Genomic DNA, 17,235 nt, shown 5'->3' with positions numbered 1-17,235 from the left:
AGGAACTGCTGTGTTCATATCAACGCAAAACAGCCTACACTTGCCAACCTTGAGATCTCAAAAATAGGCAGGGGTTTGGTTTTGAGTTTCAGAGACTTTGTTATCTGTATTCTGGTGACTTGAATACTTTGAATAATTTTACTTTCAATTTTCAGAAAAGAATAAAGAATAATTCAGCCTTTTGGTGTGAAACTGCGTAAATATGGCATAAATTATTTTTGCCTTATAAATTATTCAGGATTCCACCTACGCTATGACGTGCTCGAAGACTGCTGACGAGCTCCCCCTGATCAAGATGGACAAATGGTGCAGATAGGTGGACAAACAATCTTGTTGTCTGATAGAAACATCAACAGAAGCTGAGATGCCGCTTAGGATTCTGCAGGGTTGATTCAGCAATTCCAACCCTCCCCGTTCCCCAAGATTACTGGAGCAAACCAGTTGAAAAACTTGAAAATGGCTGAGCAATCTAGTTGGCAGATTGGCATTAAATATTCTTGTCACAGTCCTGTTTCCTTGAGGTCTAACCCTTAATTTAATGATACCTAGATCTTTCCTTTAGAGAGCTGCATGTTGGATGGTCCAACCATGTCTGTAACTTTCGAAAACTGAAAAGTCCAACATTTACAACAACTTTATGCGGTGATTGCTCTGCTACGTAAATCCTACGTGGGGTTCCAGAGTTTGAGCATCCCTCTGAAGCTCTCTTTGTACATTTGCTACACAGCTGTTTCTGTCAACAACCAACAGCAAGGCTATGAATGTCCTCCAGGAGAGAGACAGAAAATGTGCGGCGTAATCTCCATGTTTAAATAATATTGCATCTCTGTCTCTGTGTTTTTTGGGGGTGGGGCTTTTTAGCCTTTACTGACAAGGCAGCTTTGGACAGACAGGAAATGGGGGATAGAGACGGGATAAGACACGCAGCAAAGGGCCACTGGTTGGAATCAAAGCCATGGCTGCTCTGACAGCTCAGCCTCTGCACATGAGGTGTATGCTCCAACAACTGAGCAACTAGAGCGACCAGACAACTGTCCTAAGTATTTTCAATTTCTGATCATCGGGCAACACGTTATATAAACTACTTATTTTCTAGTATAACCAGCCTCTCAACCCTCTTGATAAAGGAACCAACCAAGTAAGTATTTGCTAGCTAGGCCTCGGTAACACATAAACAATGCAAAATTAATTATGGGAAATAAATCAGACCAGTTATAACCGTCAGAACAGAGTGGCAAACTGGGTATTTCCCATCATCTAGAAACCCTGATAGTTTGAAAAATGTCCTGCTAGACCAAAAGTACATTTGTCTGACAAGTCGTAACCCGAAAACAAAAGCCCATTGTTTCAAAAGCCTGTTGTTACGAGAGTACTCACTCATCGTCATGGTAACAATAATAAACACAATGGTTAACATCAAACCATGTCAGTTTGGTTAGGTTTAGGCACCAAAAATACCTTGTTAGGTTTAAGAAAAGGACCATGATTTGGTGTAAAATAAGTTCATTTAAGTTACATTCTAAAGTTTGGAGCAATGGGCGTTTGTTTTCAAGATATTGGACTTTTGGTCCAATGGGACATTTTTCAGACAGCTGGGGAATAACCAACACATTATCAAGTGCAGAGTGAACAGTCACAAATGTTCTGAACTGGACTACTGGACTTGCCATTTTAATGTTCCAGGCAAGCCAAAATGAGAAAAAAAATACAGTAATCACATTTAATAGAGTTATGATGTGCAAAAAAAAAAACAGAAGAAAACTTTAAAAAGTATTTTTAAAAAAAAGGTTGAGAGTGTAATTCAGGATAGAGAGGAGAAAAAAGTGCAAAGATAATTTATATTCTGTACCGCTGTGTGTTTAAAACAGTACAGATGGGTGATCCTTACCATTACTGTGTGTCCCATTGTCTTTGTCCCATGCTTCCACTATCACAGTATACGCTCGCTGAAACAGAGAGAAGAAAGGAGGCCAGAGGTTATCAAAGTGCATGCTAATACAGAAACACAGCACAAACACACAGAAACTCAGATATGCCCACGTCAAGACGTGAACATGCACATGATGGTGAGTTTACTCAGAAACTCAGATACGAGTTGCCATAACTCATAAACAGACACATGAGTGACTTCAAACACACACGCACATATTTTGCATAAAAGGTGAGTAACGATGGGAAAATGAGTCTCGTTCCCACACTGCTGTCACTTATTAGTTTCCATCTGCCCCAGGCTGGTTAACAAACTACTGTTCTGTTGCAGAACAAAACATTCACCTGGAAACTAACAGAACTCATTTTTCATATTTCACCAGACAGGTTTGCTTTATCATGATTATCCAGTTTCTGAGCCAAAACACACTGAATCCAGTTTCCCTTTGTCATTTCTGGATCAGGCAGGGATTTATTCTCCCAATCACCTTTTCCCTGACACCGTATCGATCCCAGAGGGTGGGCGTTCGTCTTTTCCTCAGCTCCACGGGGAGGTCAGCACCCCTAGAACTAGCAGGGATTTGATGACTCGCTCAAGGGCACTTTATGTGGTAATGTATTGATTTCCGATGGGGAAATTCATTTTTCCAGCCTTTCCCGCTGGGATCTGGTTAAGGACTCTGTGTGCATTTTAAGTCAAGTGTCAGGGGAGACACTTGGGATGATGGAATCAATACTTTTTACAATGCACTGTGGTCTGAAATAAAAACTATCCACATCCAGCCACATCAACAAATTTAAAAAGACACATCAAGATGAAGCCTCCGACTAGTCTTAGAAAACATCTGTGACTGAATGATGATCACAAGAAATCACTAAAAAAGCGATGAGATCACGAGCCACAAAGATCCTCCACCCAAGTCGACCTCAGCATTTTGTGAAAGACTGGTTATCTTTGTTTTCCAAAAAACAAGTAGTTAAATTCTGGTTAATGGTTAATTTCAAATTTTTCTATACTTTGGATGGGAATTACCCCAGACTTTGGTATTTTGCAACTCATTGTTTTGCAACAGCATGCTCCATATCCAGGGCTGATCAAATATATAACTAGTATCGTTTCAGTCTCAAATATTGTTTTGGTATCGAGTATCGTGATACTAAACTGGTTATTGGTATTGAGATCAAAATTCTGGCATTGCAACAACACTACAATGTAGGAGAAAACTGAAGAAATGAATGTGAACTAGTCCATTTTTATTCCTCATGAACTTAAGTTTGTGTGAGCTCTTGTGAAGTGCGAACTTGCACAACGCTGAATTGCAAAGCTATGGATCTGACCATGCAGATGCTTGAAAAGAAGGTTGATATATAGTCTGTACAACGGTGTAAGAGCACAAGCAGTGCTGCTGGTCCAAACCAGACCTTGATCTGCCAGATTAAAGTCACTGTAGGTCCATTTCAGTCACAGACGTTCATGCCATGCATTCATGACAGAATTTCATTTAGTTTAGATCAGGTCATTCTGAAAGTAATACCAACATTATATTAGTTATTGTAAACTGTTTGGTGCAATGATAAGAGCATTGTGTGGATATTGTGTGTAAAAGCGCAGCATGCCTGCACACTATGCCCTACTTTCCAGAGGAGATGGACTCGGCCATCCCACAGCAACAAACTCAAACTCTGGATTGTTTCAGGTGCAGGGCTATTTTTTTCCTTTTTTTCACGGGCATCAGCAAACAAACCGAAATGGAGCTCGCTGTCTGTCAACTGCATGGGGCCGGACGAGCAGCTGTGAGTTCCCATGACCCAAGTCTGACTCAGAGCGACTGAGGGCTGCAGGGAAGATTACAGGGGAGGTTACAAAGTGGTGCTGGGAGAGATTAGAGACACAGAGAGGACAGAAACATGAAACAAGAAGGTAGAGAGCTAAAGTGCTTTACGGCACTTTAAAGGTAATTTTATGGTGCTCAGATTTTCGGGGGTAAGTTCACAGAAAAGACGCAGGAGAGACAAAATCGTGAGTCAGATATGAGACTGTGTTCTTACAAGTACTTTGCTTCAGGATGTGTTCTGAACAAGCAGGTTTGAAACTGTTTCTTCAAGTGAGGAAGCTTCAAATTTGGCTTTGATCAGGAGAGAACAATGACATTCAACAGATACAGATGCATGATGAGGCACGATCTGGCCCCAAGAAAGCAAATGTAATCGACATCTTCTACTATAAATAAGCCCAGACAGAAAGGTTTATGGTGGTCATTAAGGCTGCAACTAATGATTATTTCCATCTTCAATTAGTTGTTTGACCAATAAAATGTCAGATAAAGTAGAAAAATGCTCATCACTTTCCAAAGTCCAACTTTAAAGAGCTTGATTACCAATCCAGAATACAAGTTCAATTTACAGTTCTATCAAACAGAGAAAAGCATCAAAAATCTCCCATTCACAATCTCACAGAAGGTTGCGAATGTTTGAAAATGTTCTGACAATCAACTAATTAATCAATCAGCTAATCAGAGGCCCCCACAGGCGAGAGTCAGCGCTTAGCTGCAAGTGGAGTCTCACCATATTTCAGCATATTTGGACGGGGGGTGTTTGAGACATACTTTAGGATCCCAAAAAGAAACTGGAAAAACAGAGGAAATGGATATCTGAGCATAAATGCCATAACAACAGTGCTTTGTAAGTAACACTACAAAGTCAGAGTCGCCCGTAAAAAGTCAAGAATAAACTGGTAAAGCTCAGAACACTTGTGGTTTCATTCATCATTTCAGTGAATGCATCCATGATGTTGTTTGCTGGCAGTAAGTTTCCTCAGTGTGCAGCAGATGAACATGATCCAAGACCTCATTCGAGAGTGAAAAAGATCTGCGGGCAGTTATGCTATATTTTTGACTACATGCCAAAACTACAAAAAGAACAAAAGGGAACTAGTAAATCAGTCCATAAAAATGACAAATGAGATTTATGTGGCTGTTGTGAAAACAGAATTGAGGAACTAAATGAGATAAAGCAGCAGATCATTTACCAAAGCAGGCTGAGGTCTCCTTTCACTTTCCTCTCAAGGATCTAAGAGAAACTAATGAAACTAAGCAGCATTACAAAGATCTGGACATGGAGCAAATCAAGACCTCCTGGCTCAGAACCGATGTGGATATACATGGACTCCTGCTAGCGTGAGAGTCTGTGCTGTATTTCCTTTCCACAGGTCCTTGTCAGCCCTACTAGCGCAGCTAGTTTTACAGTTGAAAGACCATTTCATGGTGAATGAACAATCAAATCAAATGTGGGAACGTTGATCCATTGAGGTTTTCAGACAGGTTTTGTGAGCCTGAGGATGTGGGAGAGGACCTGATGCATTCACAGCAGCATTTTCACAATCTCTCTCTTTTTTTTTTAACCAGCCTTTCTCTCTGAGAGTGTAAGAACATCACCAACAAATAGGACAAGATAAGCACTTTTCCTCTTCAGGCTATAAATGCATCCGTCAGTAGACATCTGAGAAGCTTTGTCTAACATATAAGCAACATACCGTCCATCTCCTTTGTACTACAGGAGCTTAATGGAGAGTAAGATAACGTGTTGCTCTGTTTCTTCACACACTTTGAACTGTAGCTAAATTTCAGTCCTGCTCGGAGCTGATAATAAACCCAGGTTTTGGGTGGTTTGGATAATGGTGAAAGTGCTGTGATGAGGCGAAGATGTGCGAGAAACACATTGCAAAACCTCTGCCATGCATTCACACTCAGCATGCAAACATTTGAGCTATAAGAGGCCATGCATTCACACTGTTTGCCAAATCAGATCAAGCCCCAGCTGACTGTCAACTACCTTTAGAATGATTGGTGTAAATTTGGTGGCAACAGTGAGGTTAGCTAGCGTCATGTTTGAGGAAGGAGATAAGAATGAGGCAAATGTGGTGAAAAACAACAGCACTTTCATATTTATTGCAAATCTTATCATCATTGCAATATTGAACATTGTCACAGATTTTCTTCTTCTCTTGCAGGTCCGCTGTCGATCCTGATTAGTCAAACAAATGTGTGAAACGACAAAAAAAGCAGTAATCATCATATTCCTGCCAGTTACAGCACAGTTCATCTGCAGTTTTCAGTACAAAGCACTGCAGTCCATCACAGCAATATTAACCAGGTCCTGTATCACTTCTTGGCACCTTTACAGGATTTAATGAAACAATTTGCAATGTGCTCATAAATGTTTTACTACGCTTTAATGATATTTCTACATCCTATTTGAGGCTATAACTAAAACACACAGATATAATTGGGATCAGCTGATCCAAAATCAGTATCAGGTGTCAATTCTACTTGGTGCTACTACTTTCTGTAGCCAAAACGTAATGAATTAGTATCAATTTGGTGGCGACAGTGAGGTCAAATAGTGTGATGCCTGAGGACGGAGATAAAAAATGACACAAATAGGGCTGCAACTAACAATTATTTTCATCAGTAATTAACCTGGTGATTATTTTTTTGATTAATCAGTTATTATTTGGTCTATAAATTATCAGAAAACAGTGAAAAATGCCCAAGATGATGAAATGATGATGAAATCGTCAAATGGCTTGTTTTGCCCACAACCTACAGAAAGTTAGTTTCCTATGATAGAGGAAAAAAACAGAACATACTGATATTTAATGAGCTGGAATCTGAGAATTTTGACTATTTTTTCCTTAAAAAGTTCAAATTCAAATGCCAAAACAGTTTGCGATTAATTTGATAATCACATAACACATTATTTGATTTGTTCTTGCAGTTCGTAATTAGTTAATTAATTAGAAATTAAACACTTCTACACACAGTAATCCCCATATTTTATTGTCTCAGAGTTGGACTTGCACAGGACCAAGAACCTGCTGTAACACAACATGAGACAGTCTGCAACTGAAAGAAGTAAAGAAGTAAAACCTGTGATGTGTGTAAAGCCAACATGAAAGTATTGGTATTGGCTGATATGTAAATTCAAGGATCAGACTCAGATCAGAACTGAGACAGAGTGGATCAGTTCATCTCTACATACAGCAGTAGGGCTGACGATTGAAAAATGTATTACATTATCAAATAAATCTTATCGGGTTGCTCTGAAACAGGGAATCAGCAGGTTCTCTGTTTCGGGGTGCAGCGTGACATGAGTGCACATCAGCTGGAGCGATGAAGGAAGGGGATCAGACTCATGAAAGGTCAGCTGAGAAGGTTCAGGGCAATGTTACAAGTATGTATCCCTCTTACCACCAGACGAGTGAAAGTGTGTGTCAAAACTGCACGAATGTTTAGTCCAGTCATCAATAACCCAAAAATCATGACCTCAGCGCGGACGACACTCAGCCTCCATCAGCTGGAGACGACGCAGCAGTGATTTATGAGCCCAGCGAGCTGCCGTAACTCTGTAATGAGTGAAAATAAGTGGACATTATCATAATCAATCTTTGCCTTTGTAATCAATTTTAAATGTCACAGCCACTGGCTCCCAGACAGATGGGGCTGTCCCACGGCCTCAGTGGAGCCTGACATGAGTGTGTGTGTGTGTGTGTGTGTGTGTATACATATCTGAGTGTGTGTGACTGAGCTGAAGTGTATGCTGGTGTGCAGCATGTGTGTCCTTGACGGCCAGGAGCTGCAGGATCAAAGTGTCACGTCTCTGCCGTCTGCAGAGAGACGACCTTATGAGTCGACTCAATGCGTGTGCGGTGTGTGCTCTTTAAGTGCGTGTGATGGAGGGGGGGTGGGTATGGGGTGGCGGTTTGGTTGGGAGGGTGGGGACGTGTTGGGAGACACTTGACACCTCCTAACCAATTTACAGGAGTCAGAGGGATTTGAGTTTTCATTAGGCGAGGAGAAACCAGCCCACTCCTAGCCGCCTTCACCTGTTCAATGAATAAATTACTGCTGCAGCGCGGCAGGAACAGCCGCCAGCGACACACAACTCTACTGAGAATTTACTGTACAGTCTGGAGCTGCTCCACACACATGGTGCAATATGTTTTTTATACATGCTAATAAGATTTATTCATTATGAATAAGATTCATTCTTCAGATGAGCACCTTTTTTTATTTACTCTCTGTGAGAAACTCAAAACTTTATATTGGACTCTGGAGCCTAGTTTCTCTCCAATAAATTGTTTTCTTTGCTTAGACTGCAGTAGCACCACTGGTGGCTGCTACACTGACTGTGTGTGTTCTGAATATTCTATCATTATTACCTGTGACAGCAAGCTGGCAAACAAATCTTTTTCCCATGATTTCCATAGACTGATGTGGCAAATCAAATCACAATAAAAGTCAAGAGGAAACATTGCAATACACATTAAACTGTCGATATAATAATAAATCACATGCGAGAAAAACAGCACGAATGTACTGCAAAGAACAGATACATATTCACTCTCTTTTAGCTGGATTTTTGGTCTCCACCACCGCCTGAGATAAACATCTGGATCTTTAGCTGCTAAATGCTCCACAGTGTTCACCAGCTAGCTGCTAAATGTGTCCATCTGCTGTTTGGTGCTGAGCAGGGAGTGTACAGTGGACTTTTACAGCTTTTTCTCTGGGGCCGAAAGCAACTCTGAAACAATAAAGTTGTGCCCACACAGATAAACAATAAGTTAAAACTCACTGTAAAGCTCTGTTAAGATGAGGAGAGCTGCAGATTCAGCTGTAATTCTCTATAGATCCATCACTGCCAGCAACTCCTTTTACACTGTCACAGTTTTTACATAGAATAAAAACATTTATTACCCTGAAATATTGGTACTAATAAAAAAATAAACACCATAATGATGCATTTTTGTAAGAAAAATTCAAGCGGCAACCCAGAAATGTCAAAAAATGCAGCTGCTTGACTCGCCACTTAAGGCTGCCTCCAAAGGCCAGACAGTCCCCAGAGACCATCATATTAAAATGTTCAACCTTTCTGACAGACAGCCTTTCTGATGAGCAGCTGAAATGATATCACCCTCTCCAAAGCCACCGGACTGATTTTAGCTTGCAGAACACGGGAGCTGCTGGTCAACCACTGCCTTGATTGGCGTGTTTGTTTGTGCTATTTTGTCACTTTAGTGAATCCAAGCAACCCTTTACAATAAAGAAGTCACACAAAAGCACAAACTAACTAACTGACGGAGGCATCGGTAGACCAGCGACTCCCGTGTTCTGCACGATAAAATCACTGTTTTTGTCCAAGGAGTTTGGTTGTTTCAGGGAGAGTTAATATAACAAGTTTCCCCTCAGAAAAGGTTGTCTGATGGCAAAGTAAAGTGATGAAAATATTCTAAATATTGCGTACATTTAAAATGATATTGATTGTTTAAGTGACTAAAACACATTGCACTGCTTTATTTCTGTACTCCTGCTTCTCTAAACCACCATCTACTGCAGGTAATACACTGACTGTAAGTACCTCATACCACTTCTAAAACTAACCCTTTAAGGTGGACTAAAATCCAGAGGAATGTTCCTTTAATTGAAAATTCACAGCAGCAGGGAATTGTTAATGGTTAAAAAAAAGGGAGGAAAAAAAAAAGCCTGAGACCCAATTAACAACTTTTCTCGAGTTGTGATCAGAGGAAGAAAAAAAAAAAAACAGCGACAACACCTGTCACGTCACACCTGTTAGTCTATTGACATGAATAAAACATGTCGCTCCCGGCAGAGAGGAGCTGGGATGGTTAATTTAGCACATTATTAACAGAACAAGCCCACCGCCCCTCCACCCCTCCACCAACCGCCAGCACCTCTTCTCTCTAAGGAGGCCTCACCGCACCAGCCCTCCCCCAGGAGGCCTCGTTCAGACAGCAAATCTAATCAAAGCTAATCTAATCAGGTCTTTATAGCGCGCCGCAGAATGGAAAAATGACCCAATTCACTTTTCCCACACCAAACGCGTGAAAAGCTATTTCTGTCGCTCCAGGTTACGCCGACTCCTCCAGCGACGGAGAGGAATTCTGTGAATTTCTCCTCTGTAGTAAATCGATGCTCTGCAAAGGGAACAGTGAGAGAAATGCTGCCTTAAATCCATTAGTTCGTCCTCTGACTCAGTGACATACTTGAAAAGAATATGACTTCATAAGGACTTAATATGGAGAAAGATATTTTCTCTAGATATTATAAACAAAATATGTTTCTGCATGTTTTATCTCATGAAGGGAGCATTTGTGTTGCATATTAGACTTGCTTCCACAATTTTTGTTTGTTCTTTATCAAATTAAGGTGCCAAAGACATCAAACGCAGCCCAGTGAGCCCAGTAACTCACAGCACGTACTGAGATAAAATCAGAGTAAAACATTGTGCTCAGGTTTTTATTACCTCCTCGTCAAATCGTCTGTAATCAGATGCTGCCGCCGGGAATCTGGCTGCACTGACTCAACCTGCACTCCCACTGTTACACTCTCTCAACCGCTGTGCATATACACGACCGTCTACCGTCTACTGCAACCACAAGGCAGGAGCAGACAGAGATGTTGTCTTATCCTTCATTACTACCTTGTATCACAACCACAATCGCTTATCGCACATCTCCTTACTCGTAATCCAGACTCTGAGGCGATGCATTGTCTAATTGGATAGAAAACAATAGCTAACATGTTTTCATGCATCCGATTCTGGCATCTGTGCTTCATAAAACAGTGATGGGACACAGAAGATTAGCAAAGGAAGGCTACAAGGTTGTCAATAACAAAAAACAGAGATCAATTGGACAGAAAATAGAGAAAACTACATGATCTGAAGCATCAAAATCATCAAAAACTGAATATCTAACATAAGTATCTAAGAAAAAGCAAACTACTCTCGTATCAGTATCACTGAAATCCCCTCAATCCCTGTGAAAGATGTCCTCTAGATATTTCAGGCTGTTATACAACACTTGTCAAAATGTGGAGTCACTGTCTGACAGATTTTGCACGTGTATTACTGGGAATGTGTCTGTGACCAGTTCAAATGCTTGGCTGAAGCCACTGATTCGATAACAGGCTGTAAACAGAGCGAAGTGGATGCAAAAAGACCAGAGAGGAAGAGTGAAGAGAGAGAAATTCAGGACCAAGCATGACCGTAAATGTTCACAGTGACTCACTGAGGAACCTGGTAAGAAAGTGATTTAAAAACTGAGCAATTTTGACATTTCATGATTGAAATGATACGGGCGCGTGTTGGTGGGCTGCTGAGTTAATGTGTGTTCAGACATGAAGCTACGAATAGACAGAAATGAGCAGTTTTTTTTTTAAACAGAAAGCAGCAGCATCGCAGGTGTAAAGATGCTAAACAGAGACCGTCCTCACCAGAAAAACAACAGCGTGAGTCAACAGCAAGACACCTCTTACAGTCCTGTGAATAATCACGAAAGGTGTCACTTTTTAATAAAGATTTTAACTACTGGTTGAACGGGGAATTTTGAAGTAGCAGAGGCGTCAAATCTACGACATCTTATGATTGGATTATGTGTATTGTGTGCAGATTAATTTAAATGAATAATTAGTTAGTGACAGACTTAATATTGACTGTTACGTCCCTGCAAAACTCAACAAAAGATCTTTGTGGATGGTTATGTGTACAGTGAATGTGACTTTAAGAATTGAATCTAAGGTTTATGTTCCTTTACTTATCAGGAGTTTATCTTGGCTGATTTATTTGTACAGCGGCAGGTCATAACAGAAGTTCTCTCACAGCATTTTTTCATACATAGCAGGTCCTATTATAATGTTATTTACAGAGACCCAATAGTTCCCACCAAAAGCAAGCACTGACGTAAAAGTGGTCAAGCAAAAACCTGCAGAAACCGCATGCAGATCAAGAGTCTAATGTGGGCAGCCATCCACCAGGACCAGTTTTGATTTCTTTAGATGATGTTTGGATTGTATGCCGAGTTCACACTATTAGGGATTGTAGCCCTCATTTCGCAGACAAAAGCCCCCAAATCTGCGTTCCCTAGGTCACAAATCGACACACGATCACAGTGTGTGAACAGTCCAAAGACACGATGCAAGATCTCGCTGAGAGCTCGCCGATGCCTCGCAGGCGCCCGAAAGATATCAAGCAGGTTTGCTATCTGGTCATGTCAGGCACTACACAGCCAATAAGAGCAGGCACAGGCTGCAGGGAGTGAGGAGTTGAAACAGAAAGCACCAGAACAACAGCAAGACAGCCGCAAATTTAGAGAAAAAACGAGCAAAAAGTAGCTATAAAATAGTAGTAGACAGAACGTTACCAAAACCTGAGCTGCCTAAAGAGGAAAACTGTCAGCAAATGCTTATATGAGTCATTTTTGGATCAGTCCTATAGATTATTTCATACTCTACAGACATCTTCATGCAGATGCCCTACAGAGTGATGAAGCATCAGCAAACAAGGAACCGCGGCATAAAATAAAATCTGCAGAATAAAAGGACCAGTTGTTTGCAAAATTTCAGCTTCTCCAGTACGAGGACATGGAACTTTCTCTGTCTCATATAATATCAAATTAACTAAATCCCTTGAGAATGTTTTCACTGCAGGTCATAAAATGATTGGAGGATGACATATTGGGTTCAGAGAAGAGAACTGAAATGTCACCACAAAGCAAGAGGGACTCATTCCATCCCTGATGTTGTAAATTTTATTGCAAGCCTTCCTGTACTCTCTTAAACTGTCTGGAAAGTCCTTAAAGATAGACAAATCAGGTGAACGGACACTGTGGTAGGCCGAGCAGACGACAGAAGATCAGTCGCTGTTCGTCCTCGTCTGCTAACAACTGGATGCGGCTCTAAATTCAGAGCTCCGTGTCAAGCGAGAAGCCAACACCTGAACCAGGCGTGAATACCAGATTCAGCATGTTGCACTCCAGAGAGCAGCACAAGAGAGGCCTTATGTAAACGCTCTCAAATCCACTCCTGACATTTTGCCCGGCGCAGCTGCCCTCCTCTATCTCCATTTCTCTCTGTTTCAATCTCCCTCTCCAAGCGCTGTGCGCCCCCCTCCCTCCGCTCGTCTCGATAACTCAATATGAGGCCACAAAAGCCGAGGTATAAACTCATTGTTCCCGCTGAAAGGTGCTGTGACAAAGAGGTTAAGGCAGCCCTCGTTTCCACAGCGCCGGCGGGAAAGTGATATTCACGCCGTGGGAAAACCCCGACCGGCTCCTTCATCATTGATCCACCTGAGCATTGATCCGCCACAGCAGCAGCAAACAAATACAACTCTTTAACAACAAGGCGAGGTGGACAGAGAGAGACTGCATGCAACACAAACTCTAGCTGTTGTTTTAACCTAAACTCTTCAGAGGGAGGAGAAACTTGGAAGTGTTTTGAGAGCTGTTTGGGTACAGAGTTTTATAGTTGTCGTGTAGTAAAGCTCATTTAACACAAGAGAGAAGTGAGCTACAGACACGTCAGGTCAGAGGAGAAGATGGGGACAAATCTGCAAGAAACTAAAGGTCCGAATTTAGGAAAAGTTAATTTATTTAGTTCCTTTGAATTACTAAACTTGTATTTGACAAAACAATCTCAACTCAAGGTCGATTAACTCGCTTGTTCATGAGTTTCTGACCGTATCTCACTGCCTTCATTAGCTGAGATCAGGGCTGCATCAAATAATTCTTTTAATTACTGAAAAAATATGAAAATATGGACATCGAAATTTCTCAGAGCCCAAGGTGACCTCTTCATAGTGTTTGTTTTGCTCAACCAAGGGTCTAAAACCCAACGATACATATGAAACAGTCATAATAATTGGGCAAACGTACCTGAAGTTTACTTTTTTAGCAGCATCGCCACCCTAACGTCTGTTTGCCTTATTCAGTCATGTTGGAAGAAATCCAGGAAGTGTTCTGATTGGGTGTTATGATTGCTGTGATTGAGCATCCGAGTCACCATCAAGCTTTTTCTGCAGGTTAAAGAAGAGTTTAATTTTGAAACGGATCCTCTTATCGGACATTTGAGCTCTTCTTGAAGGTTTTTTGGGTTGCAAGTCACGCTTTCATTACACGTGACAGTACTTAAAATTTAACATTAATTGTATAGGTTTTAATTGTTTAGCAACATAATATCTGATCGAGAGTTCTGTCATCTTAGTTTGTTAAGGGGTTCCCAAACTTTTTCATGTCAAGGACCTCCACAACAGATGCAAAGTAGATCCCACAGTAATTGATGAGATTTCCGAACATGGTGGCAAGGTTTGCCAAAAACAAAGCACAACTGAGCAAGAAATGCAAGCTGACAGCTAACAGTTTAGCCTGATCATCTAAAACAACTTTGATTGGATGTGAAGCTGATGAAAAATGTTGATAATCCCTCATTGCTCAGAAAAACTGCACAACTACATGAAATGTGGTAGGTCAAAGTTGAAGCAGGAAGTGTGCAAACTGTGATGGATGTTAAGTTGAACACTCTGGGATGACTTCTTGTGTCACTTCTATTAAGCAATGTCACCCAGATGTGCTCAGTAATAAACCAGTGCAATGCACAATATAATCGTAACTGACAGAAATGATGAGCAAACTTACAAAACTGAGAGCCAAGTTTCAATAAAGCAGAGTCATTTTACATTCAGAAGTGTGTGAGAGTGTTCCCGGGGTTTCTCCATGAAGTGGGAGGTTGGGTAACTGGGGTTACTGACAGAGATTTTGGGCCCCAGATGTGTTGAGAAACCCTGCTGAACCTTCACCCAATCCCTCTGGAGAGGACGGTTACAACAGGCTGCACCACATCCATGTTGCAGCAGCAAAAAAAAGGACATTGTAGAAATATTTTTGAGGGACAGCTTCCATCAGATTTGTCCCGTATGATTTCTTCAGCATAGGATGAGTCAGGGTGTTCATACCAAGCGTGTTTGCAGCGGTTTACTTGAACTCTGGAGCTTTTACTCCTCAAATTTGGCTTGTTAGAAAAGACAAGAATGACAGTCATTTATTTCCAGCTACTACCTCATGTGCTCTTTACAGAGATAAACACCACAGAAGAAAAACTACCAAGAAATCTGTAATTCTTAGCCAAACACAAAGATTTAGGGCTGTGACTTACAAATCCTTAAACTTTGTGCATGATGAGACTTCTGTCATGTAACTTTGGTTTATAAGCTGGTCCACAATGTGAGCCTGAACGAGCCAAATACAAAAGTACAGCACGATGATCTTTTCCCACTCTGTTTCGGACCAAAGAAAGCAAACTGTAGGTGTGATCACACCCTCAAAGCTAGGAAAACAAGCTAACAAAACTGGAGCACAAGAGCCAAATGATTTCTAAATGCACAAAGTATGCAGTCACAGGGTTTTTCCTGGTATGTACCCCGAGAGAGAAAGGGAAAGACGGACAAGATCAACAAGGGATACATGAGAAATAAGGAGATAAACAAATACAGCAACAATGGAGGGTTTGGTCATCTTTAACCTCCAGCTCCCTTTTTCTGTTTCCCATCCTGCCCTGCTTCTCTGTCTCTATGTCAGTGAGGTCCAGCTGAGCTCCATTAGCCCTGTGAACAACTACTGTGAGTCAAGTGGGAAATTAAGCGTGTGTGTTTGTGTGTGTCTGACGCTTTAATCACCACTGCTCACCTCAGTGCTCTCAACGCATGTATTTCATTACCACTGGCTCGCCTAAACACACACATACATTATGAGTACACACACAAAGCGCCCATTTGCACCTGGTATTAACATGTAATCTGTAAGTGGATTTCTTATCTGGATGAAGGGGGGGATCATGTAATACAGAGTGTAAATACACAGACCGTACTGTAATTGGAATGCTATAGGATCATGGAAACCATGAACTCAAATGAACAGTGATCAGATCTCAGAAGGTGTAAAAGACAACTATAGAGTTTCTTCAAGTTCCCGTGAAGTCAAAATCAATGTTAAATGTTTTATCACATATGTCAGGGCTCAGAAAGGCCGGGGAAAATAAAATGAGCAAGTAAATCTGGCAAGTCAGTTGCTCGATAAAAAAGACTCAAACAATTTTGATAATCGATTCAAGTAATTTTCATGCAAAATGTCAGAAAATGCTTTGCCTCTTTTCTATGTTTATTATATTAAACCGAAGATATATATAGGCTTTAGACTGACAAAATGAGAAAAATAAAGACCTCACCCTGGACTTTGAAAAACTGGGATGGACATTTTGATGAACATGTTGAATGTTTCTGGAGGCCTCACAGAACAAAATCCAAACTTAATAACTTTTTTTCACTGATTTGGGTGAAACTGGATCATATTTTATAGAGAAATTATGTCTGGTTTTCCCTCTGATGTCCTCTGGCTGCTCAGCTTCAACTCAGTCATGCTGTGCTAACTTCTGCTAACAGTGACTGTTAGCTGCCATTAGCAAGCAACAGAACCAGGCTCAGCAGCCTCCAAGAGAAATCGGCTGGACTGGAACCGAGCACAGCCTCCAAGACTAACAGGGAATACAGCACTGAGCTTATTTACAGAGTGTTTCCTGATGGAAATATGGCTTCACTTAATGCTAAAATAGCCAAATTATACCTGCCATTAGCTCAGTTAGACATGCAGCTAGCTGACTCAACCCCAGGTTGCAACCTCAGTACTGTATTCCCTGTCATCAAACTGGTCTTGGAGGCTGCGTTAGGATCTAGTCTGGCCGTGTTCACTGGCAGCTTGCAGTCAGGGAAGAGTTAGCTAACACGGACCACTAAGACTGCAAGACAGCAGGGCATATTCGGTGCTACTAGCTACAGTAAACGCCAATCAATACCTGCAACAAGCTTCCTATTTTTACAGGAAACAATGTCACTTCTTCTTGAGCTCAACCTGCCTAATCTGCACAGTGAGATCAGTAATGACACAACACCAAAACCACCATGTGGACAGAATCGACATAACAAGAAGAGAATATTCATCAGTAAACTCATACACACAGTCACACACAAGTTTACACACACACGCATGCATGTCCTTATGAAGAGTACAGCCAGGACCTGCTCTATATGCAGAGTGCCCTCAGATAACTCCTGTTATGATATGTTCCTATATAAATAAAATGACTTGACATGTGCAAACATACACACATGCATGAACTGATCTGTACATAGCGTACCAACACACACACACGCACATGCACGCGCGCACACACACACACACACACACACACACACACACACACACACACACACACACACACACACACACACACACACACAGAGTGAGCTGGGCATTAATTCAATAATATACCATACTGGGCAGGAAGGTTTCCATTGACACCTTAAACATATTGTAAGTTTAACTGCACTTCTAAATCAGTGCTCAGTATGGAATAAACTACAGGTAACCATAGCAACAATTCTAATCCTTCAAGCCACATT

At 41.2% G+C, this 17,235-nt stretch overlaps 1 protein-coding gene across 2 annotated transcripts in view; it reads right to left on the bottom strand.

The window, feature by feature from the left end:
- LOC146311257 (protein jagged-2-like) overlaps window positions 1-17,235 on the bottom strand; it is a 71,998-nt gene that overhangs the window by 44,818 nt on the left and 9,945 nt on the right. For both annotated transcript variants that reach the window (XM_084743131.1, XM_084743132.1), the window contains exon 3: window positions 1,889-1,946. In XM_084743131.1, coding sequence (XP_084599257.1) covers window positions 1,889-1,946 — 58 coding nt within the window. The remainder of the gene's footprint in view (window positions 1-1,888; window positions 1,947-17,235) is intronic.

This window comes from Lutjanus erythropterus, chromosome 18 (genome assembly GCF_056507025.1).
Source record: "Lutjanus erythropterus isolate fLutEry1 chromosome 18, fLutEry1.hap2, whole genome shotgun sequence".
Taxonomy (NCBI): Eukaryota; Metazoa; Chordata; class Actinopteri; order Lutjaniformes; family Lutjanidae; genus Lutjanus; species Lutjanus erythropterus.
The sequence above is the reverse complement of the archived record's forward strand: the minus strand, read 5'-3'. Positions and strand labels throughout refer to the sequence as shown.